This window comes from Medicago sativa, chromosome 7, assembly GCF_051527215.1.
Source record: "Medicago sativa cultivar Bolivia chromosome 7, Bolivia_mono, whole genome shotgun sequence".
Classification (NCBI taxonomy): Eukaryota; Viridiplantae; Streptophyta; class Magnoliopsida; order Fabales; family Fabaceae; genus Medicago; species Medicago sativa.
Window position 1 is genome coordinate 88,604,124 of NC_140755.1, and position 24,296 is coordinate 88,628,419.

At 34.7% G+C, this 24,296-nt stretch overlaps 4 protein-coding genes across 4 annotated transcripts; 1 reads left to right on the plus strand and 3 right to left on the minus strand.

Annotated features, from left to right (window-relative positions):
* Window positions 1-7,570: 7,570 nt before the first annotated feature.
* LOC146909889 (Ribosomal protein S7p/S5e family protein) lies at window positions 7,571-8,418 on the minus strand. Its single transcript, XM_085729384.1, has 2 exons — window positions 8,140-8,418; window positions 7,571-7,994 (listed from the first exon to the last, which is right to left on the minus strand). Exons 1-2 carry the CDS (start codon window positions 8,416-8,418, stop codon window positions 7,644-7,646), a joined length of 630 nt encoding a protein of 209 aa, XP_085585510.1. The 3' UTR covers window positions 7,571-7,643.
* Window positions 8,419-8,735: 317 nt separating this feature from the next.
* On the minus strand, window positions 8,736-11,255 carry LOC146909890 (uncharacterized). The gene is made up of 5 exons (XM_085723041.1): window positions 10,967-11,255; window positions 10,702-10,782; window positions 10,563-10,619; window positions 9,623-9,805; window positions 8,736-9,517 (listed from the first exon to the last, which is right to left on the minus strand). The coding sequence occupies exons 1-5, from the start codon at window positions 11,039-11,041 to the stop codon at window positions 8,885-8,887; spliced, it is 1,029 nt and encodes a 342-aa protein (XP_085579167.1). The 5' UTR covers window positions 11,042-11,255; the 3' UTR covers window positions 8,736-8,884.
* Window positions 11,256-12,051: 796 nt separating this feature from the next.
* Window positions 12,052-13,751, plus strand: LOC146909891 (small ribosomal subunit protein uS10y). The gene is made up of 3 exons (XM_085723042.1): window positions 12,052-12,232; window positions 12,321-12,434; window positions 13,397-13,751. Exons 1-3 carry the CDS (start codon window positions 12,121-12,123, stop codon window positions 13,537-13,539), a joined length of 369 nt encoding a protein of 122 aa, XP_085579168.1. The 5' UTR covers window positions 12,052-12,120; the 3' UTR covers window positions 13,540-13,751.
* A 1,986-nt stretch (window positions 13,752-15,737) lies between these two features.
* Window positions 15,738-17,433, minus strand: LOC146909892 (uncharacterized). Its single transcript, XM_085723044.1, has one exon. It carries the CDS (start codon window positions 17,091-17,093, stop codon window positions 16,119-16,121), a length of 975 nt encoding a protein of 324 aa, XP_085579170.1. The 5' UTR covers window positions 17,094-17,433; the 3' UTR covers window positions 15,738-16,118.
* Between the last annotated feature and the right edge of the window lie 6,863 nt (window positions 17,434-24,296).

The following is a 24,296-nucleotide window of genomic DNA, read 5'->3' on the forward strand; positions in this document are numbered from 1 at the left end:
TTTGAGGGTTTTTCCTTTAAAAGTGTGTTTAAAATTTATACTTAGGCTTGATTCTAAAGTAATGTAAAACTTTTTGATATATCAAAATGGAAATATCTAACAATAAAATAAAAGTTCTTCAATTCACCACCACCAACTATATCATTCAATTCTCAAATTGGCATATTAAATAATTGAGAATGTGTCCATAAGTTCTAGCTCAACTGGCAAAATGCCGAAATTGTTAAGCCGGACGCCATGACCGGGGTTAGAACCCGGCAAGAAGGCTTAGTCAAAGACTTTCAAGAGCTTGTAGGAGGAAATTTATCAAAGGAAAGGGAAGAGCCCGGCAAAGCCCGAAAAAAGAGATTGAATACCCGGAATTCGCCGATAAACCCCTCCGAAGTAATTCAATATTTGAAGCCAGAGGTTCCAAGTCCGTAAGCTACTCTGATTGAACTCGACATCAGTGATTTCGAGCGTTACTGAAAAGCAAGGGCATTTTGGAAAAGACCCTACTACTAAACTAAGGTTCTTTTGAAGATTCCTTTGGTGGTCACCGGTGGGTTAACGATAGAAATCTGTCTTGGTGTTCATCACCAGGTTAAACAGGTTGTAAAGTTAGGCCGTCGATCAGGGTGGCTGTATGTTGCACTTTACTGTAAACAAGCATCAACATACATGCTTGATGCACTATTCTTCTTCTACTCACCCTAAGAGGTTGACCGAACTATCTGTTCCCATCTCTCTCACGAGGACGGGACTCCCAAGGATCATTCCCCCGTTTCACCGTAAGGTGATCCGTAGGCGTGATGATCGAGCAGATATAGTAGTCAAGTTGTATCTTTCTTTACTATAGCAAAAATGAAAAAATTGGCTAAGAAAGTGGATAGATCAACTTTATCTTCTATCTCTACTCCCCCTTCTAATGTGAAGGCCTTGGCTACCGATGCTGCGGATTATTTTTTTATATTTAAAGAATTACTGCAAAGGTATGTTCCGTCTATCTCTAGTATTCCTTTGCTACAAGGAATGACTTGGGATCCGACCTGGAAGGCCACACCATCTAAGATGAAGCCTATCCGATTGAAGGGCTCTCGTCGTAAGAAAGGAGTTCCATCTGTCTTCCGAGCCTTCCCCTTTTAAATCTATTTAAGGTTGGTTTCAACTTGCTGAGTCTCGGAATCAGTTCTGTGGGCGTCAACAAGCTAATTGGTTAGGCGCGTTGTGGTTTCCTTGGACGAGGTATTGTTTTGACCCTAACAACGAACTCATCTCGCAGATAGGTTTTTCTTCATTTGAGGAAGCTTTTAGAGTCGGACATCCTTGTCCAGAGTTTGCTGAGGTTATGCCCAGCCTCGGCCGACTAGGTCAGTCTATAGAGGGTGGGGGGAAGCGTAGGATATTTGCCATAGGTAACTGGGTTATCCCGCATGTTTTACATCCCCTTCATAAGTGGTGTATGACGGTTCTGTCGACACTCCCTATGGATGGGACTTTCAACCAAACCGCTCCGGTGGAACGGCTCATCTATAACGTATTATGTAGATCTTAAGGAAAGCAGACGGGGAAACAATCAATAAGCTTCCTGCCTGGTATCTTATTGGATGCACTGGCCAGGCTATCTCATAGTCTGGTACTCACTGCCAGTAGACTGAATCAGGTAGACAGTCAGCTCTCTTACAGCCGGTTACTGCGATTGATTGGGGAGAGAGTGCTAGTCTAACTGCCGGTACGGGTATGCTAATAGATAGAGGATCCGCCAGTCCTAGAATCGAAAAGTAGCTTGTCTGCCGGACTAGCTGCTTCATTGAATGTGTCGATCTTATTCTATATAAGGAGTTGATTTGCATCCTTGTCCGGCAGTTAGCTAAGCGAGAAGCTGTGATCGAGGAAGCCCCGCCCAGTAGTGCCTCTACTCTACTAGTCCTAGTACTAGATACTAGATAGACAGGCCGATCACCGGTGGCATAAGATCCTTCTCTGCTTGTCTAACTCAAGTCAGATAGCAGCAATCACTCGAAATAGTCATATGCGGAACACATGCAAGTCCAGATTGAAAGATAAGAGAGCAAAGTCTATCTCTGAAGACCAAAAGGAAATGTTGGGGGGACAGGTCTCTAGGGAAGAAATGCCAGAGGTCTAACCTAACCGTTTGTTTCATGCAGTGAAGCGGGCTAGAGCCAGAAGTACGGGATTGTTTGAAGGCCTTTCCGGTTTCACTAAATAGTCAAGTGAAGGAGACCCACATGCCCACTTCTCCTTATAGACTCTTCACAGTCACAAGTAAGTATGAGGGATCCGAGATCTTTTCAAACAACAAGAACGGAACATCAGGACTTTTTCTAGTTATACTTCTCTAGACAAGCTAGGCTCGCCCACCGGTAGGCTAAGAGACTTTCAGAGCTGAATTTAAGATGTTTATTGCTTTCAGCATGCTTTGCTTCAAAACAGAGAAGAGCGGAAACAATTGAATTACCCGAGGCTATCCCAGTTCCTGTTTCGCTAACACGAGGAAAGTTTGTCTTTTTGGCATAAATCTGTCTTCTTCTTTAAACCCGGAAACTCTTCCTTATAGTCTACCTACGCAACTATTTTGAAGTGAAGCAGGCTGAAAAGCGGGCTAGGCTTGCTGCTGGGGTTGCCAATATTTAAGAGCTCGGCCTTGAGCCCTACCTAAATCATTTCCCTTGCGCCTAGGTCTGGGATCGAGCCCTTGGCAAATTAGGTATTAAGTCATAGATGCGCCTTTCGACTGGCATTCCGTCCTCCAACACCAACTGCTGAAATAGCAGCCCCCAACTGATTCAATGTCACTTGGTATCGGATCCTTCCTAAATTAATTTGCCCTTCTGAAATCTATGATTCTTGGCTACTTGATTAGGCATTTCCTTCTCTCAGAAAGCGCTTTAGCTTAGGGCTGATCTTCCTCCTTACTTCTTTTTATAGCGCAAGTGACGAACTATAGCCATTCGCGGTCACCGCTGTCCTACTTGACTTTTTTATTAAACCTCACCCGAAAAGCGAACCCAAGGCAAATCTCGCCCCATCAAGCATTTTCACTCGAGCGCTGACCAAGAGACAAGACTCACCAGACTCCATTGCTCCTAAGGCTTCTAGAGAGTCTGACTAATGGCATACTTTTTCAGTCGAATGCTCCTGGGCAAAAGGAAGATGACATAGACTATGCCTTTTATTCAAAAGAGCCATCACAGCTTATGAAAGAGCAGCTTGGAAATGGCTAATTAGTTTAAGGTACTGACCAACTGAGACGGAGAGAGCCCTTTTTCAGTGTTGTCGGAATAGGACCTTTTGGTGGTTTAAAGGGCATTACATTAGGACTTTAGTCAAGAGAGTACGACTTTGGTTCTGTTCGCAGATCAGGAACATTCCTTGGCTGCGAGTTAAACGATCGAACATCAACAACGGCAGTCACTTTACTAAAAACTAGAATGATAGCAGAATGGCTTCAGGAAACTGCTAATAGACGAGTAGAGGGATTGGAATGATTGCAACACCCTCACTTCCAAGACTGGACGGTTACCTTAAAAAAAGAGGAAGAGAGGGAAAGGCCCCACGCGGTTAAGAAGCTGACAGAGAAGCTACTGAGCATGGACATCCTCACTGACTGAGCGGGATCAGAATTCCCACTAGAGAAGACGGGAATCGAGTCAGGGGTCATGTCCGGCTTATCCCCGTCTTGTATTAGTGAGAGACGGAACAAACCGGACCCCTTCTTTCTTAATCAGACGATTTATCGCCTCTCATGTATGATTTTGATTAAGGTGTGGTATTAAGTACTAGGCTAAAGTGTACTTTTGGCCCCCTAACTTTTAAAAGCTTGCGATTTTGGCCCCCCAAGAAAAAAAATATCAATTTTGGCCATCTATGTTTTCCCCCTTTTGCACTATTCGTCCAAATGGCCAATTTTGACCGGTCAACGCCTGCGTGGCAAGCCACGCGTGTAATTACTTAATTAAAAATAAATAAAAAAAGCCAGATAATCATCTTTTAAATTAAAAATCAGAAAATTAATTTTCAAAAATTAAAAAAATCCAAAAAATCAGAAAAAAATTAAAATTTAAAAAGTAAAAAAAAATTAGATTTTTTAAAAAGGTAAAAAAAATTAGAAAAAACAATTAGTTTTTTTTTCGAAATTTTAAAAATAGAAAAAAATTCTGATTTTTTTTTTCAAATTAAGAATATATTTTAAATTCTGGTGTCAAATTTTCAAAATAAAAAAAAATATCAGATTTTTTCTACAAAAATAAAAATTCTGGAAAATATTTTAACTTTTAAAAATCTGGATATAACTTTTTTTAAAAATTTTCGAAAAAAAAATCTGAATTCTTTTCTAAATTAATTAATTTTTTTAAAAAACTGGAATTTAGATTTTGATTTGAATTAAAAAAAATTATAATCAAATTTTAAAAAATTAAAATATCTTCATAATTACGTAAAATCTGAATTCTGGACTAATAATTCCAGATTTTATAAAAATTCAAGAATAAAATTTTCACAAAAAAAAATCTGAATTTTTTCTAAATTTAAAAATTTTTAAAAAATTTATATTTCAGCTTTTCTGAATTTTAAATTTTCTAAATGATCATAAAAAATCTGAACTTTATTTTATTTTGAAAATTATTTTCTAGATTTTTAAATATCTTCTTAATTTTGAAAACAATCAGATTTTTTTTCTATTTTAAATTGTTTTCTCTGATTTTTTAAATTTTAAAAAAAATTTTGTTTTTCTGATTTTTTTTAAAATTTTGAAAAATAATTTTTATTTTTTAAAATTTTTAAATTTTTTAAAATTAATTTTCTGTTTTTTATTTTTATTTTTAATTTAGAAGATGATTATCTGGATTTTTTATTTATTTTTAATTAAGTAATTACACGCGTGGCATGCCACGCATGCTTTGACCGGTCAAAATTGGCCATTTGGACGAATAGTGCAAAATGGGGAAAACATAGATGGCCAAAATTGATATTTTTTTTCTTGGGGGGCCAAAATCGCAAGCTTTTAAAAGTTAGGGGGCCAAAAGTACACTTTAGCCTAAGTACTAATAGTGAGTCTCAATCGACTGAAACCTTCACTCCACAATTCCTCAAAGAAAGCAAGCAGCAAGTCAGTCTGCGCATAGCATACTCTCTCAGTTCTTCTCCTTTGAGAACCAGTCGAAGGGGAGTGGGCCAACTCGAAATGGACCAATTCGAGAAAAGGGTCAAGATATGGTGCTGCGGTCAAAAAAAGGAATGCTTTAACCATTCAGCCACAGGTTTGGTACGAAAGCCCTCCCTTTCAAGTAAAGGGGACGATCCATCCATTTATTTATTTGTATTTGCCCAATGCTTGAAGATCGATCGTCACAAGGGCGTGCTAAGCCCACAAGATCTTAAGCCAGTGGGCGCTTCCAGTTAGGCTATAGGAAATCTCCTCAAAAAGCTTTCCAACTCGCGCGCGATTTAACGAAGAAAAGGAGGCTTTCAAGCGGTTCGGCTGATTCAATCCTGTCGCAATGGAAAGGAAGTGAAAGTCACTCGACCGATAGACAGAGGAAGCGAAACGACCACGGTCATTCTCTAAAGAAAGAGGGACCTTCTCTGGTCACTGACACCATCTTTCTTCGATCGACCGAAGCAAGAGCACCAACCAAGTTTAGTCGCAGCAGCCACAAGAGCCTCAGGCGAAGCTAGCTCGTCAGGTGAGGCCTTTTAAGTAATTCCTGCCACCGACCGGACGTCCGATAGAAAGTGAAGTGCGTCTAGCCATTGATGGATCCACACCCGAATTGCTTAAATCTAGTATAGTGGGGCTTCTTCCGATGTCGAATCGGGCGAAGGATAACTTAGTGCCAGAAAAGAGGATCCTCTTTCGAAGGTCAGGGCGATAGAGAGACTGGCCAAGCTCCCCAACTTCGTCAGCGGACATAGCTTCAGAAGAACTCCCCAAGGTTAAAGAAGCCTTGCTTGACCTCCTTCCCGAAGAGAGGCGGACTGGACCTGGATCGATCAACTGAACTGCCTTAAGATACGAATGATAGCCCGTAACAGACCATTCTCGGGGCACAACAGGCGATTCGATATTAGCTGATGTAGATGAACTAGAAGGGCTTACGACGAATAGGCTCTTTGATGGAATAGTAGATGTCGGCATTTCCGCTCCTAAAGGAAACAACAGTCTTAGATTTCTAAGGTGCAAGGATGGCTTCTTTTGAAGAGTTTGAGGAGCGAAAGCCACTCGACCAACGGGAGAGGAGCGAAAAGGGTATTTCCTCGATGGGACGAAAGAAGCAAAGAGCACTACTTCTCAGAGATAGAGTTATTGGCTAAGAAAGCAGTCTATAGTGAAGTTTTAACAAGTAAACTGCCCTTGCGGTTCGAAGGTACCATCCATGGGTATCTGGCGAAGAACCGCCATCAACCTATCATGGACAGGGGCTAACAACCTCTGATTGACGTAGTTTCCTATGCTTTAGGGTGGGTTGATAGGGAAGAATAAAAACCGAAGATGAGTGATCTGCCCTAGTTGATGAGCCAGAAGTGGGTGAACCGTAGTTTAACCCGGATTTCGATATCATAGAAGTACTAAATACGAGGTGATCCTGTAATTATGATAATAAACGCCCTTCGTTGCGAGGTGAATTAGACCATAAGATAGGTACCGGAGATGTGGAAATAGGAAATGGGACCTGGTCTTTTTACCGACGAAATGCGTAGGAAGTGATGATGCTACGTGCAATGTTCTTGAAGGATGGTCTAAGACTTAAGAATTCCATTCCACCTGAGGCAAGCTATGGCGGGAAGTCTATTTTATCCCCAACTAATTAAATTACCTGAATAAATCGAAGAACCTAATGGATCGAACTCATAGGTTCAATTCCTTTTCTTATTTAAGTAGCTGCCCTTTCTGTCTCACTTGATGAGGATTTCTAAGCTCTTCCTTCGTCCTTCCTTGGGTGAGCTGACGTTCTTGCTGTCTCACTCAAACCTCTTGCTTTTTATTCTTTGTGTGGCTCTTGAGTAGGCCAAGTAAGTAGGCTATGTTTTCCTATTTTTCCAGGAGATCTAGAACCTTTTCCGGTTTTCTCTTGCGCTTCAATGCTTTTTGGTTCTTGCTTTGTACCTCGTAAAATAAAAAGAATAAATGTCTAAGTCTTCTATTGGTCTATGAGTTGATGGTGGTCTAATAGACCTAGGGGAACCCAGAAGTGCTCGAAGTCTTCAAGTCCATCTCTTACCCAATCCTCAATCAAAGAGCTTCACTTAAGCTAAGCCTCCAAACTAAGGGATGAGTTGAGTGAAACTTATTTACCGAAAAAAGTACTAATCTTCCTTCAGGTGGTGAAGTTACTGCTGTTGAAGTAGATCGAGTCTATGCTTTTCCTGGTCTAGCCCCATGCTCTCTTTTCAAAGTAGTAAGCGCAGGAGCTGCTGTCGATTCTTCTATCATTCGAATTGTTTCAGTCTTGTAGCGAGGGCCTGTCGATCGAGTCAATGTCTTTCCGGTTGTGTAAGGGCAGTCACTGCAATCAGAAAACAAAAAAATTCCTAGCTTGGGGTCAGGAGTTATAAAGTCTAAAGAAAAAGTAAAAGGGTAAAACCATATCTTACTGAAGAATCTGACTGAATGAGGATCAGAGAGCTCTTTATGTGGTCTCACTTTACCACCATATGAAATGCGCGAAACTTCGATTGGTGGAAGCCAGTCCATGAAGATTATCCCTTTTCTTACGTGCAATTCCCCTCTTTCGGTAAGCATCCAGTATCTCAGCAAATGAACATTTCTCTAAGCTTCTCCTGTAGCTTATACGTCGTTTGAAAGCTGCTTCAAGGATCCAACGAATAGCTAAGGTTCGTTGACGATCCCTGGCTACAATCCCAGGGGCATCATAAATAGTACCTGCCACTCCTACTTTTTCCACTTCGCATATGGGCTTTATATTCTCTACGGCGTCAACCATAAGTTTGATTACATCGCGTTCAGTTTGAGCTGGGAAGTAAACTAGGTTTTGCTATTCCTTCTCGAGCTTCTATTTCATACCTTAAAGGAGATTCGAGAAAAGATAGAATAGGAAGACGTGTTTCCAAAACAAACAAGATACGGGTTGAGAGGGGGAAGTTAGCAAAGTTAGACAAGATTGGAATGGGCATAGGAACATGTATTGATGTACCAGATCGGCTAATGCTCCCAGGTTGATGCAATGTATTCCACCAGTTGACTGAAGACTTTATTATTGGTATATCGATCGGTCCAGCACGGATTGAAATAGGAGCCGGTTCGACAGGAAGCTTTTGAAAACGCAGTGCACCCAGGTAAATAAGAAACGAGATGAATACAGAGGTTAAACGAGCATCCCACACCCAAAAGGTGCCCCACATAGGTCTTCCCCGAAACCCCCCAGTAACTAAGGTAAACAACGTAAAAAAAGCACCCATTTCTGTACCGGTTCCGGAAGAGCGAAGAAAAAGGGGATGTTTTGTTAATAGGAATAATAAAGTGTTTATAGCCGTAGCGATACGATACCTCCACTTGTGTGTGTGAATTTATAATGACTTTGTCATTTCGTCTATCAACAAAAAAAAAATCGAGAATGTAGCTTGCACATACTATATTTTTTATTTTGAGTAGTGCTATTTGCAGCGAACTGCAACATAGCGAATGGATTGCAAATTGTTTTCCATCCTTAGATTTCTTTTGGTGGAAAACATGGGCCCTTGGATAAAAATAAGGAAACCACTGCATTTCAAAGTAATAGCCAACGTTGGGAATTTTTCGCTTGATATTCTCTCGCGAGATCAAGCAATTCCCTTTTATTTTTATGCAATGGAATAAGAGATATTCATACTACTACAATGCTGTTAAACAACGATATGCAATTACGTTAGTTACACCATCAGGTAGTCACTTTGATCCTCCATCATCTTCCGTGCGTCGCCAGCAAGCAAAAAGCACAAACATAACAAAAACAAAAAGGATCATAACAAAACTAAGAACCCCTAAAGAAGCAAATAAAATGCCATTAATTTTAAACGTGCCCCATACGACATTAAACCCTGAAGCTGCAGCCACCAACACAGACAAACAATATAAAAGAGAAAGACATAACATTGAGATAATCGGAACCCGAAAAGCCAAAGACCAAACTACCATCACTGTGTAGAAAAAGCTCACTGTGATCATTCCAGTCCATAACATTGCTGGTAAGAAACCATTAAATGCTTTCCCCAAACTTACTGCAAGTATTTGTGAACTGCTTCTCGAGGTCATGGATTGAGATAAGTTTTCAAAAGGATTTCCCAAACCCGATAATAGTGCTGCTTGAATTCCATATAACTTAATTGCTAATGCAGAACGGTCTTCTTGTGGACAAATTATCTCTGCTGAACAGAACTGTATAAATGCTTTGGAAGAGGTATAAAGTTTTTGTTTTAGTCCTTGTTCTTGATTGCAATTGGAAGTTTGAATCGTGTCTTTCACGTATATCACGTGGGAGGAGGAACGAGATACACCACCGCATTCCTTGTTTGGCTTTGCCTGTTAATTTTAAAGATCAGTTAAAGTACTTCAAATTCACATACAAATTTCATAGCAGAACAAAATACACTGCTAACGAGGAAGCAAATCTAGAAGACTACTTACCTTGTCATTTTGGTTGCTTTTCTTTTTCTGTTTTTTTATGTAGTAGTTGTTGTTGCTAGAGTTTTGTATTGCCATCTCATGTTCTTGTTTTCCCTTTTCATCGTCACACACTGAATCACAATCATCCTCATTGTGTGTGATCCACTCTTCGCTCTCGTCATTGTACGGCAATAGTTTCCCTGGCTGCGGAGGCAAATGTCATATACAATGTGTGCATGGAACCTTGTCGTTTCTAAGCTATTTAAACTGAAATCTACTTAAGTAAAGTGGATCCAATGAAATCAAATATGTGTAGGAGGTAGGATCACTTCATGTACTAAATACTAATAAGAGGATAAATTTACGTGCACTTTCTTGCAATACACTTTTTAAAATTGTGGATTTGAGGAAATTATGGTATTTATGAATATTTTAAGTAGAAGAACAAAAAAAAAAAAAAAAGGAAATGCATCTATGGTCAACCTTAAAGTAGATATATGAGTCATTTCTTTTGTATATTCATAATTTATCTCATTCTTTCGATACAAAGTCTAATATTAGGATCAAATCCCGCCCATCCACCAAGCCGAATCAGGGCTTTGATACTATTTAATGGGAAGTACGGGAGAGCGTTGAGAGAAACGTCAGACTAATTATCGAGGACCACAAAATACTTTAACAACGCATCTCCACCGCTAATCTTAAAGTTTTAGGTGGGTGGGACATTTCTCTATATCATTTGTCTCATTCATAGTCAATGTGAAATCATCCCCTCAAACTTTAACTCAACAAAGTTAACAAATCAATAATCATGATTTTTTTTCTTCTGTTTAAGTTTAAAATAGATTTGTGTTTTTTTACATGATTTTTACAAATATAAAAGAATAGCTAATTTTTTTAGATTTTGTTTATGATCTTAGATTGAGCATGCAAGTGAGTAACTAAAGTCCGGAAATAATACCTGTGTAGCATTTGCTAAGAAAGCAATAGTTTTCAATAACTCCTTATTTGTATAGAGCTGTGAATCATGTCAATAGTCAACACAAAGACATGTGACAAAATAGAGATTGAAAAAGAGAGAGAAATTAACTTGATCTTACCTCAGTTTCCTTCCCAGAAGTTCTGGTTACAGCTGATCCTCGACGCAATTTTCTATATACAACTGGATTTGGTTGTCTTGCCTTTGTTGTGATTGTGAAACAAAACAAGGTTAGAGAAAGAAAAGTCAACACAGATTCTAACAGTAACAAAATAAGTGCATGCCTTGGGCTTGTAGGAAGAACGAAAAGTAAAATAAAACTTTTGTGGTCTATTATAAGCATGAATTAGATTCAACAATGAGAGAAGGCAAGGGGCCTAACTTACAGGCTTTCTTGGATGAAACTGCTTATTGTTTACGTTGTTCTGTATGCGCTGTTCAGAAGCTGAAATAGGGTCCATGATCAAATTAGAGGAACTAATTAAGACTAAGATGAAAATAATGTATCATATACTACTACTTCACATAAACCAGTTTAACTAATAAGTGCTATGAATAAATTGCATAGAAATTTCTATGCATAGAAATTTATATGCATAGATATTGCGTGTGATAGAGCGGGGAAGCAAAGAGAAAGTTGAAAAGTACGGAAGTAGTTTATCTAGAAACTATGGTGGAAGCATTTTGTTTTGCAACACTTTTGTTCCCCATAATTTATTAAACTCCACAAAAATAGTTCTTTTTAATCGAACTTTTGGTCCTTTGCTTATACATTTCTTGTAATTTTGGTTCAACTCATGTTTTGTTATAAAAATAGTGATTTCTTATGCAAAAAATATGAATTTGTGTTTAAAAATGATATTCAATCTTTAGTTTTAACAATGGGTAATAAATCACTTTTTTTTTTTGTCAAAAATCACCAATGGGTAATAAATCACTTTTTTTTTTGTCAAAAATCACCATTTTTGGAAATAAAAATATAGTTTGGGACCAAAGCCAAACAAAAAAAGTGAAAATAGAAAAACTAAAAAGTTAGATTTTTATAAAATAGAGGAACCAAAATACAATTAAAATGAGTAATTAAAACTTGTTTGTATAATATGATTTGGATTTTTCTAAATAAACACGATGCAATTAAAATGTGATATTTAATGAATATGACAAATCATGTGGTTTTAAATGCAATACACGATGTGACAACACACGATTGAATGAACATGTAAAATAATTTTACATTGACGTTTATACAAATTAAACTTTAATTGAAATGAGAAAGTTAACAATATTTTGCCTTCAAAGTTTTATGTTCAATTCTCTTCGATGTCAATTTGCACAATCTCTAATTTAAACACTTTGGTGGGCTGGGCTTAAGAAAAAGTGGGTGGGTTGGGCCTATTAGTTTGACCTAAAACCACGACCCATACCCAACCATCCGTGACTTGTTAAAACACTTCCTTCCTTCGATTTCTGTCTCCTTTGATTCACCAGCTGCGGCGCCCTAATACCTATTCACTCAGTGTTTAAACTCTGAACAATCAAAATGGCGTACGCTGCGATGAAACCCACCAAGCCTGGTTTGGAGGAATCCCAAGAGCAGATCCATAAGATTAGGATCACCCTTTCCTCCAAGCATGTCAAAAATCTCGAGAAGGGTACGTTCTGTTAATGTTTCCTTTATTTTTTTTATGCTCTCAGTACGACGCTGACATTTCAACTTTCACTTGTTATTGTTGTTATTAGTTTGTGCTGATTTGGTTCGTGGTGCTAAGGATAAGCATCTTAGAGTGAAGGGTCCTGTTAGGATGCCTACTAAGGTTCTTCATATCACTACCAGGAAGACTCCTTGTGGAGAAGGTATTTCATTTTATCTATGTTTTTATTTTCACTCTATTTTATGATTATTTGATGAAAGGTAGTCAATGGCTAATAGATTAGAAACATCATTGAGAGGGAACTGTTGAAATAGGTTATTTAGAGAGTATTTGTATTATTTTATAGCATAAGAATTTATCAAAGCGTTACATTTATTGATATATAAGCTGTTGAAGCTTACTTATGTTTTTCTAAGCTCCTAATATGGCTTACAAATGGGTGCTTAAGAAATGTGCCCTGAAACTAGCCTGCTTATGGAAATTTAGATGCAAATTGTTGTTGTAATTGTAATTAGAATTCGATATAGCCTTGTATTTGTTTTTTCTCTCAAAAATAATAATTGGGCAACTTTTGTCTAGTTGTAGTTTTTGCAATCCCCTTCACTAGTCTGCTTATCCATCTATTGGCTTGTAATGTTTTGTCAGCTACATTTTTTTTCTTATATTCTGGAAGGTTTCTGTTTTCGAACTTTGTTTTTATAAGACAGCAACTTTTTTAAATCATTTTAAATCAGTTTTGTTGAATGGTTTACGCATCAGAATGTTCCTGAACTAATTATGAAGGACTCAACTACGGGTTTGAATTAGTGGATCTTTAAATGTTTTACATGTAGTTATTTATTTATCTCTCTGTTGATTCTCTTCTAGGCGCACGGGTTGTAGGGTTCCCCTTTTGCATTTTCTTACTATGCTATTGATTTTATGTGTGTACATGTGTATTCGTGTAGGCCAAACCTTGGTGCTGAATGCTTGATTGTGTGATGTTTCCTGGTTTTATCTTGAATCATGGCATTGTAATTTTCCTGTATGTCACCTGAATTTTGTGCTGCTAATGTGTTTCTTACAAAGTCAGTTATAGTGTTTTTGAAGTGTAGGATTCTCTGAATTTTCTTACTGAATGAATGATATTCTGTCTTGTGTTCATGACACTGCTTGTTGTTTCAGGTACCAACACCTGGGATAGATTTGAACTCCGTGTGCACAAGAGAGTCATCGACCTCTACAGTTCCCCGGATGTTGTTAAACAGATTACCTCTATCACCATCGAACCTGGTGTCGAGGTTGAGGTTACCATTGCAGATGCTTGATCTTGATCCCTTTTTTAACTTGTTATGTCTGCTGTTTCTTTTTTGCCCTCTGTATTTTTGATAGTTTTGTTATTTGGGACAAAGTTGGCTTGTTTTCTTTAGTTTTCAGTTCTGGACATAGATGAGTACCTCGAGATACTTCATGTTTGATGTTTCAGATTCTTGTTGAATATTTATTTTGATATATCAAAAATTCTTATCTTTTATGCTCAGCTTGATTATAGATAAAAATATTGCAGGCCGTCCAAACGTTACCAACCAATGTTTATCAAATAGAAACACCGCCTCTTCCAAACAAACCACAACCTTCCAATGTTTGTAGAATAGAAAGCCAAAAATAAGATAGCAAAGCGACATTCCAACAATGGAAGCAAAACAATCGTATCCATGGCCTTCTTTACGTGAATTTGGGGATGACTATAGGCAGGAATATCTTCTATCAAGCCGTTTAACAGGTGAGGGAGGGTGCTGTGTCATGAGGGAAAATTTATAAGTATGAAGTTAGTGCTGATAAAACTTGCTCAAATAAAACTACTAAAACTATTGTTTTCAATGAAATAGTATAGTCTTTAATTTCATTGAGCAAATTTTTCTAGTGAGTAAGTATATTGAGAGACCAATAATTTACATATTCAATTAAAAGCTTTTATATTTTGTGGGTTCTGTTTAATAAGAATACCTTGGATGTGTTAAAAAATACCTCGGAAATTCATAAGAATGCCTAGGATGTGTTAAAAAAATGGGAATCAACTTTGTTTTATTTCTTGATAATGATATTGTTAATAAACATATATAGGATAGTATCCTTGTGAACTTAGCTCAGTCGGTAGGAACAATGCATAATATATATAAGGTTCGAGGTTCAAACTCCGGCCACTGCAAAAAAAACATATATAGTATTGTGAATTTGATAAGAAACTAGGAAAGAATATATGAAGGCTATTTGAAGTGCTGCTGTCAATTTGCCATGAACATGTGTAGAAATAACAAGTCTTAAAATAAGAACCACAGCTTTAGTTGTAAAGTAACAAACAAATTGGTCTGATATTTAAAAAATTTGGTAAAAGTAAAATGATGCATTCAAAAATAAATAGGTTCGGTTGCCACAGCAATTAGGATCAAAAAAGGAAAGTCTGCAGATGAAGCAAAAACTGCAGCGCTACAGAAGAAGGATCCTGGGGCTCCAAGCTGAACTTGGATACAAAAGATAGTTGGGTGAAGAGTAGAGGTGTCAATAGAGCCCCAAATTTCAAAGCCCACTTAAATAAGCTGTTTTGAATAAGTTGTTTTTGCACAAATAAGTTGTTTTGTATAAGTAAGTTGTTTTGAATAAGCTGTTTTGCACAAATAAGCTATTTTGTATAAATAAGTTGTTTCGAATAAGCTATTTTGCATAAATAAGCTGTTTTGAATAAGTTGTTTTGCATAAATAAGTTGTTTTGAATAAGTTGTTTTTTAAAATGAAATCGGAATAAGCTGTTTTGTATAAATAAGTTGTTTTGAATAAGCTGTTTTGCACAAATAAGCTATTTTGTATAAATAAGTTGTTTCGAATAAGCTGTTTTGCATAAATAAGCTGTTTTGAATAAGTTGTTTTGCATAAATATGTTGTTTTGAATAAGTTGTTTTTTAAAATGAAATCGTAATAAGCTATTTTGTATAAATAATTTGTTTTGAATTAAAAAAAACTTTAAAAATAGTTTTTTTTTTTTAAAAAAACTTTAAAAGAAAATGTTTATAGAAATTTTGGGGCTTGGGGGCTTTTGATTTGTGGGCTTGCATGAATGTGGGCCTTTTAATCTTATGGATTTTTAAGCCCATTACTATGTGGGCTGGGGCCAAAACTTCAAAGCCCCATGATATTGACACATCTAGTGAAGAGCATGGATATGTGTTTCTGATACTTAGGTAAAGTGATATGGAGGAACAGCTTCCAAATTCTAAGTCAAGGGGACATCACAAATTTTTGAACCCGAGGTGGTTGCTATGAGTTTTGATATAATCGTTCTTCACTAACTTTGATTAGAAGACACATGTTAGCAAGAAGCTTAATTTTTTTTGTCTTGTTAACGAATATGTATTATTTAAGAATTTTTAATGAAGAAATTATTATTTAGAAAAATTAAATTTCCAATTCAATAAATACAAAAACTTTTATAAAAACTTATCACTTTTAGTACTTAAAAATGATTCAGATACACTCGTTAACATTTACCATTTGTTTTAATGGAAATGGAATCTCAAACACAAAAAAATAAACTAGAACATGTGTTTTTATTTTATAGGTTTTTTCCGTAAATAAAATAAAAACACATGTTAAACAAAAGTACAATAGTCCCGTGAGCATAGCTCAGTTTGTAGGACAATGCATTATTATATGCAAGGGCCGGGGTTCGAACTCCGGACACCCCATTTATTCACCTTCTAAGGTGAATTCTAACCACTAGGCTATCTGAAAAAGAAAAAAAAAAAGTACAATACACACAACAAAGAAAGAAAGAAAAAAGTACAATGTCAGCTCAAGTTGTTATTGAAAACTGAGATTCAGGTTGAACTTAACTAATATCCTCCTTCCTTTATCACTTCACTTTGCATTTGGGAAGCGGTGACCCACACAAACACTTGTTGTGATAATAATTAAACACATCAAAACTTGTCTGCAAATTACCACCTTGTGGTATTTGACCACACAACAAGTTATAACTCACATTAAACATCTGTAACTCTTTCACTTTGGTCCATGCTACTGGAATCTTTCCATAAATATTATTATGATTAATATCCAACAAAAACGAGCTCTTCTTAGGAACATCAACTTTTGAAAAATCAAACGAAAACAAGTTCCTTGAAAGGTCAATGTACTCTATCCTTTTGTTGCTCCCGAAAAGCACGGAAGCATCACCCACAAGCCTGTTCTTGGACAAGGCTAACCTCTCAAGATTAATTAGTTGACCCAATGAAGCTGGAATGGGTCCAGAAAGCTTGTTCTCGTGCAAGAATAATTGTTTGAGGTTGGTCAACTGGGAAAGTGAACTCGGTATTGAGCCATTGAGTTTGTTGGAGGAAAAGTCAAGCCGCTCAAGGTTTTTAAATTGGCCCAAAAAAGAAGGTATCGGGCCTGATACACTGGTCCCGGAGATTACAAGATACTTGAGGTTTTTAAGCTTTGAAATAGTGGGTTGGATTGGACCTGTGACATTGGGTAATTGGTTGAATTCGAGTCTTTCGAGATAAGAGAGGTCGCCAACTGAAGGGGATATATGACCAATGAATTCTGGGTTTGGGAATGGGGTGGTGAATTGGTCTGGGCCGGAGAATTCGATTGCGAGCCAAATGACACGGGAAGTTGATACGTCGCAATGAATAAATTCCCAATCACAACAATCTTTGCGTGGGTTCCATGAAGATAGAGACTTAGGGTTGTTGAATTCCTTCTTGATTTGGAGCAACGCTTTCTTGTCTTGTGGGTTACATTTCTGTGATATTGCAACTGGAGAGAGTAACAGTAGTGAGAAGAAGCATAGCAAAACAGATCCTCCAAACATAGTTGTCATTTTTGGTGTGTTTCTTTGGTAAGTTGGTGGTAGAGTATTGAACTATTGATATCTATTTATAGAACAGTAGGTAGTATAGTAATGAGAAACATGTTGTAACGTGCTCAAGTAAAGGCGACAGACAGCAGCAGGTCCCAATCCAATTTTTAATGTACATTTTAAATTACTACTTCAGTACTATTTTCTTTCTCTTGAGTGGATACTACTTTAGATAAAATAATAAATACTGATATATTTTGAAATGATTCCTTTCTTGCCTGAGATCTCGAGGTGGCTTGATGAACTTGAATTATTGTGTGTGGTGTTTGTGTGTGCCGGTGCCTCTTTCCTATAACTCATTTGGGTGTCTTTGTCTTTGGTGACTTTAGTTCATTTTAGAGGAGAGAGAACGATAGATGAACTTGAATTATTGTGGGTGGGTGTGTGCCGGTGCCTCTTTCCTATAACTCAGCTGTATCACAATGAACTTGATGAACTTTAAATACTATATATTGGCGGTCTATTTTGTTTTGAACAGTCTATCACATCACATAATAGTAATGCCAGCAACATTTTATTTTAAACACTCTTTTTTTTTGTCACCGACAAAGAAGCTAGTTATTAATAAGACATGTATATATTGATGATATTTCTCTTGCTAGTTCCGAGCGGCAAAATATTATAACTTTTTATTTGTCTAAATATCATGAAAGATAAAAAAAAAAAAAAATTAATTGCACTTTTCCCCTCTATCTTTTGCTAATTGTGCGATTTTGCAACCCCCACCTTTTATTTTAGCGATTTTGCACCTCATCTTTTGTCAATTGTGTTTTGTTCAAAATTATCATTAAAAGAGAGGAAATGGGGCAAAAGATGGGGTGCAAAATCGCTCAGAGAAAAAGAAGAGGGGTGCAAAATTGCACAATTGGCAAAAAGATAGGGGCTAAATTGCAATTAAACACAAGAAGGTCCATCTAACCAGAAATGGGACAAAAAGATGGGGTGCAAAATCGCACAATTAGCAAAAGATAGGGGGAAAAGTGCAATTAAGCCAAAAAAATTATGTGCTCTTTTTTTAAAAAAAAATTATTTGGTTAGGTACAACAATTATAAAATTATAAATTTTGTAATTTCAATTTATTCTTATTTGACCGGTTAATACACTAAAACTTAGAATCTTATATATATTTTTTTTGAAGAAACTTAGAATCTTATATATATAAAGTATGCACCCCCGGTCGGATACGCCACTGTATGTAGGGGTTGGGGTTCAAACCCCGGACATCCACTTATTCATCTTGAAAAATGTGAATTTTAGCCACCAGACTACTTGATAAAAGAAAAATCGTTAATGTGTATATATATATTCGATGAAATCACTTTATAATGCCTCACATCTAAATCAATTTCTAAAAATCTCTAAATACAACCCATTAAATTCCATTAAATTTAGATGCGATACTGTTGATATAAAATCAAATACAAATACAAGAATCAGTGTGTTTGGTTCAGCTTTGGATATAATTGATTCTGACAGAATTGATTCTGATAGAATTGATTCTGACATAATTGATTTTAAGAGAATTTATTTATGTTTGGATACAATAATGCAGAATTGATTAAACAAAATTAATGTTGTTTGGATAGTTTTTATCAAAATTGCTTTTGAATGTATAATTACTAAAATAGCCATAGCTAAATTCAAGTAAATGTGCATAGTTGAATGAATATGTAGATCAATATTAAATGTAGATATATTATTTAATTTAAGTAGAACGATATTACAAAATATTTGTTCATATATTTTATATTTTTTTATAAAATATATGTAAGTTAAATAATACTAGAATTAGTTGCAAAAAATGATAAAATATAACGTAAAAGAAAGGTAAAAGAAAAAATACAATAAATTTGAATGGGGACACCGTAAAGGAAAATCCAAAATTTTTGTAACTCATGACTATAAACATTTTTTTGGGGGGCTAATTTGGTTGGTTAGGTTTTATGATTAAATTTTCTGATTAAATTTGGTTCATCAAATTAATTACAAAGCAAAAAAAAGGAGAATTGATAAAGGACAATAAAGAAAAATAATAGGTTGTAATAATTAAAATATTAAATTTAATGTAGAATTGATTCTAGGAAAGCCAAAAGCTAGGCTTTAAGGAGAATTGATTTTGGAGGATAGAAGCAATTCTGAAAAACCAAATCAAACAACATTGAAAATTTAATTTCAACTTTTAAGATTTGTAGAAGTGCTTCTTGTTGCTGAAAAGTCAAAACAAACGGACCCATAAAGAGGGCACGTGACAACTTAAATTTTTAAGGGAATTGTGTACTATTATTTAATCACTTTTCCTCCATGATAAACACGATGAGTAAAGTCGTTCAATAAAGAGGGCTTCAACTTGTTAATTCTTTTCTCTATTTTTTTTTTTGTTAATTCTTTTTTTTTAAAAAGAAAACTCGTTACTTCATTAACAAATACTCACTCTGGTCACTATTATAAACAAAACTCCACTTTTTAGATACATTCAATAATCAATGTATCTAGTCTTTGTTAAAGACTAGATACATTGATTATTGAATGTATCTAAAAAGTGGAGTTTTGCTTATAATAGTGACCGGAGGGAGTAGATAAAAAAGGAATCAGTGTCCCACTATACTGTGACCTGTCTCTTGAAGGCTTTAGAAAAAAGATTTTATAGAAATCTTTTTTATTATAGAAAACTAAAAAAGAGTAAATAGACAGAAATTTTTTGCTAGTCTAATATATTTTTTAAGATTGTCCACAAACAGAGGGGATCGAGGATGATTGTGTAGATACTAGATACTCCCTTCGTTCCTTTTTAACTGTCACATTTGTTAAAAAAATTGTTCCTAAATAAGTGTCACATTTGGAGTAATATGTCAGTTATACTTCCTTTTTAACTGTCACATTTGCTAAAAAAAATTGTTCCTAAATAAGTGTCACATTTGGAGTAATATGTCAGTTATACCCTTAACCTCTCAATTATTAAATCCACTTTCATTTTTCCCGAGGCCACAACTATTTCTCTTAATTCCAATCCATAGTGCTCCACTAAGGGTAGAAAAGGAAAAAGAGTGACAATTATGCTCTGCCTTGGTTGTAGCAAATGGGGTAAAAGCGACTGATATAAGGGAACAGAGGGAGTATTAGATATTAGATGCATGATTTGTTTATTTTTTACATTTATTAAGGGAAATATTTACCGGTGTCCTTGAGGGCACGAATTAAGAAATTAGAAAAGAAAATACTTTTTTGAAAATTGCGTATTTTATTTTCTAAAAGTTGAAATACTGCTCTTTTCAATGTAAATCATATCTTTTATTTCTACTTTTAACTTCTTAACCACAGGGGCATTGGTTAACAAGTGCCCGTTTATTAATTAGATATTAAATGAATAAATATCGACTATTAACTTTCTTTTGTTGCAAAAACTATCTATACTAGTGAGATTGGCATATGTGATTGACCGACATCAAGCACAATGCTTTTTCACTTTGACAAAATAGTATTTAACGCAGCTGATAACTTTTTTTAAGTAGTCTAGAGATTAGAACTCACACATTTTAAATCTAGAGAAATGAGGTGTTCGGAGTTCGAACTCGGTCCCTGCAAATAATATGCAATATTCTACCAACTGAGTTAAGCTCACGACGATACCTTTTTCGTCTCTTTGTCTGTTGAAGAAAGGTGATTTAAGGTTAATTTTATTCCAAAATCATCCATTTGAATTGTTTTTCCTTATTTTCTAATAGAATAGGTGATTTCCATATTATTTTAGTTTTCTTCTGTTTGCTTTTGTGATTTCGTCGTCTCTGCACGACTCTATTTGTATTGATATCCCGTCATTGTGCGGTGTGTTTTTTATTTCCCCATCTTAGTGTAATGTTTATTTGATTCAAGCTGAAAGATTAACTTTGATCAAGGGCAGATCCGATCAAAGATTTGTAGGCTTATTTGTAGATTCGAGACATGAGTATTTCGAAAACATGAATATAATCATATTTGTAGGCATGTATACTTTGTCGTTTTATACTATTAACATAAATGTTGTGAGTTTGTTCGCAGATTCATCCTTTTTGCTTTTAACGAATTTGAATTAATGAATATCGTTTATCTATTCTCTATCTATTCTCTAATTATAAAACTTAATGTCTACCAAAAATACAATCTTACCTCTTCTTAATTTTTTGACACGTCATCAAAATTATATCCTTTTGTGTCTTTTGCTTCAACCTTCCTCTATTTTTTCTCTTTTAAAAACAAATTAAAACAAACTCATTCGATAAAACACACAAACTTAATCTTTTTTTAAATAACAAACAAACTTAATCTTTTATTTTCTAATTCTCTAATTATAAAACTTAATGTCTACCAAAAATACAATCTTACCCCTTCTTAATTTTTTGACACGTCATCAAAATTATATCCTTTTGTGTCTTTTGCTTCAACTTCCCTCTATTTTTTCTCTTTTAAAAACAAATTAAAACAAACTCATTCGATAAAATACACTAACTTAATCTTTTTTTAAATAACAAACAAACTTAATCTTTTATTTTCTAATTATCTATTCTCTAATTATGAAACTTAATGTGTACCAAAAATACAATTTTACCCCTTCTTAATTTTTTGAGTCGTCATGAAAATTATATCCTTTTGTGACTTTTGCTTCAACCTCCCCCTATATTTTCTCTCTTAAAAACAAATTAAAACAAACTCACTTGGTAAAACACTCTAACTTAATCTTTTTCTAAAGAAGAAATAAACTTAATCCCAATCAAAATAAGTTTTTCTATAATTCAACTTCTAAATACCTAAAGAGTTAAAAACAGTTTACAATCTATTATCTTTCTCTAATTATTAAAGTTAATCTTTCTCTAATTATTAAAGTTAATATTTCTCTAATTATTAAAGTTGATGTAATTTTGTAACAAAAAATCCAATTTATTTTATAGTTGTATCCAAACAAATTAAATTATTTAAAACATGTGATTTTAATTACAATAACCAAACAAAATAAATCGCAATTTGTTTTATAAATTCTCTTAATTAAAAGATATCACTATCACTTTTATTTTAATTTGTAACAAAACGGGTCCTCACTTTTATTTAATTTGTAACAAAACGGGTCCTGGATTGTTTTTTTCAGAGGTGGTTTTTATCATGATAATTTTTTTTATAAATTATTGAATATCGTTTTTTTAATTCGTAACAAATTTGTCATGTGTTTAATTTACATTTATTAAAAATAAACTTTATGACATACATGTGATTTTATCTGATCGTGTGTTTCTAATAAAAAACATTAATAAATACATTTCACTTATGAATAATATCAAAAATATAGGAGAAACATTTTATACCCATACTTAAAAAAACACGGGGAAAAAAAAGGAGTAAATAAAAAAGAAAAGCACATGACTTTTCTTTGACAAAAAAAGCATAGGACTATTTCTCACTATTCCTTATTTTTGCATCCAAATTTATTCAATTATATCCAATTGAATGATCACAAATAACATAACTTTGGGAGAGTTACAAAATCTTTCTCATTTATAAATTATACACTGGGTTAATATTTATTATGAGAAATACAACTACTTTACATAAAATTACACATCTTCAAGATTACTTCTTTTGCATAAATGATTTTCATATGTTTTTTGGTTTATCTTAATGTCATATTATAAAATTATTATTTTTAATCGTTATTCATTATTAATCATTATATCCTTTCAAAGAATGGTTATAAAAAAACACAAGACAAATGTTACTCCCTAATTAATTAGACACTAACTAATATTGTTATACAAATCATACATGGGACAACAATCGGTTACATATTAATTAGTTAAATTGTTTTTTTTTATGTATTGTATCTAGGCATGACAACAAAACCCATATCCGCGAGTACCCATCTGAATCAAACTCAATTTAACGGGTTTTTCCCTGCTTTGACTCGGTTTGGATTTTCCCCGATTTCAAAACACGGGTATGGGATGAGTAACAAGGATATAGGTATACTCTCCCCGAACGCGTACCCAAACTCGTCCCGAATGTAGAAAATCATTTTATTGCCCCATTTTATATAAAAAGAAACTCAAACCATAAATCATTTCAGTCACACAATCAGAATCTCGGTCTATCAGATGACACTCACTTCTGAGAGTTCTCTCTATTCTCCATCACCATAGCCATGATCTATCATCGTCATTTCTTTGCAGGATAATGCATTGCAACATTTCGTATGAGGCAGAAAAATACTTGTATTTTATTAAAAAAAATCCATTGCGGGGATGGGGCGGGGATACCCGAACCCAACAGAGACATGGATGAGATTTGATTCCTTATCCCCGTTGGGTATGGGTAAGGTAGCAGGTAAGTATATGATAGTAGGGTATGAGGACGGGGAAGGTAAAACATGTCCCCACCCGCCCTATTGTCATGCCTAATTGTATATTCTAAACAATAGTGGGAGTAATTATAATATACTAATTGTAATTATAATTTGATATAAGAATCTTACATGATATACATATTTATTGTTTATAAATTCATATAAAAATAAAAAAATGCTAAAAAAATTACAAATATTTTTCTATGATATATAAAAATCACGGGGCTTATTAACGTCTCCGTTATCATTATTGTGATTTTATTATTTATAATATTTTCACAGATATTTAGTCTATCACTTTATAATATTTAATAACAACTATTTCAATGTTTTTATTTTTATCTTCATCTTTGTAATTAATTTTTTTTTCTTATTTCTCAATGTAAATAGTATTGGAATTGTGTTTTGACGCAAAAATCGCGATTTAAGGATCAGCCCGTGCGGAGCACGGGCCCCGTGCTTAGCACGGGTCTGTTGCTAGTTTTTGTTAAAAAAAATAAACAAACTATTATTTATACTATATATAAAGAAAATATATGAATTTGAGATGTCTTTTTTCTTTTCTAATTTTACCCCTCATCTAAAGTATTTTATTTACTATTTTATCCTTTTTATAACAATATTTAAATTATTTATTAAAAAATAGATGAATCTCATTACAATACTCCACAACAATAGAAATAATATTATCTTAAAAATATATAAAGAAAATAGGAGATTTGGGGTTGGATTTTTCATTATTTCGATTATATCTTTAAAGAAATTTTCCTATAATAATGTTATATTATTGATATGATTG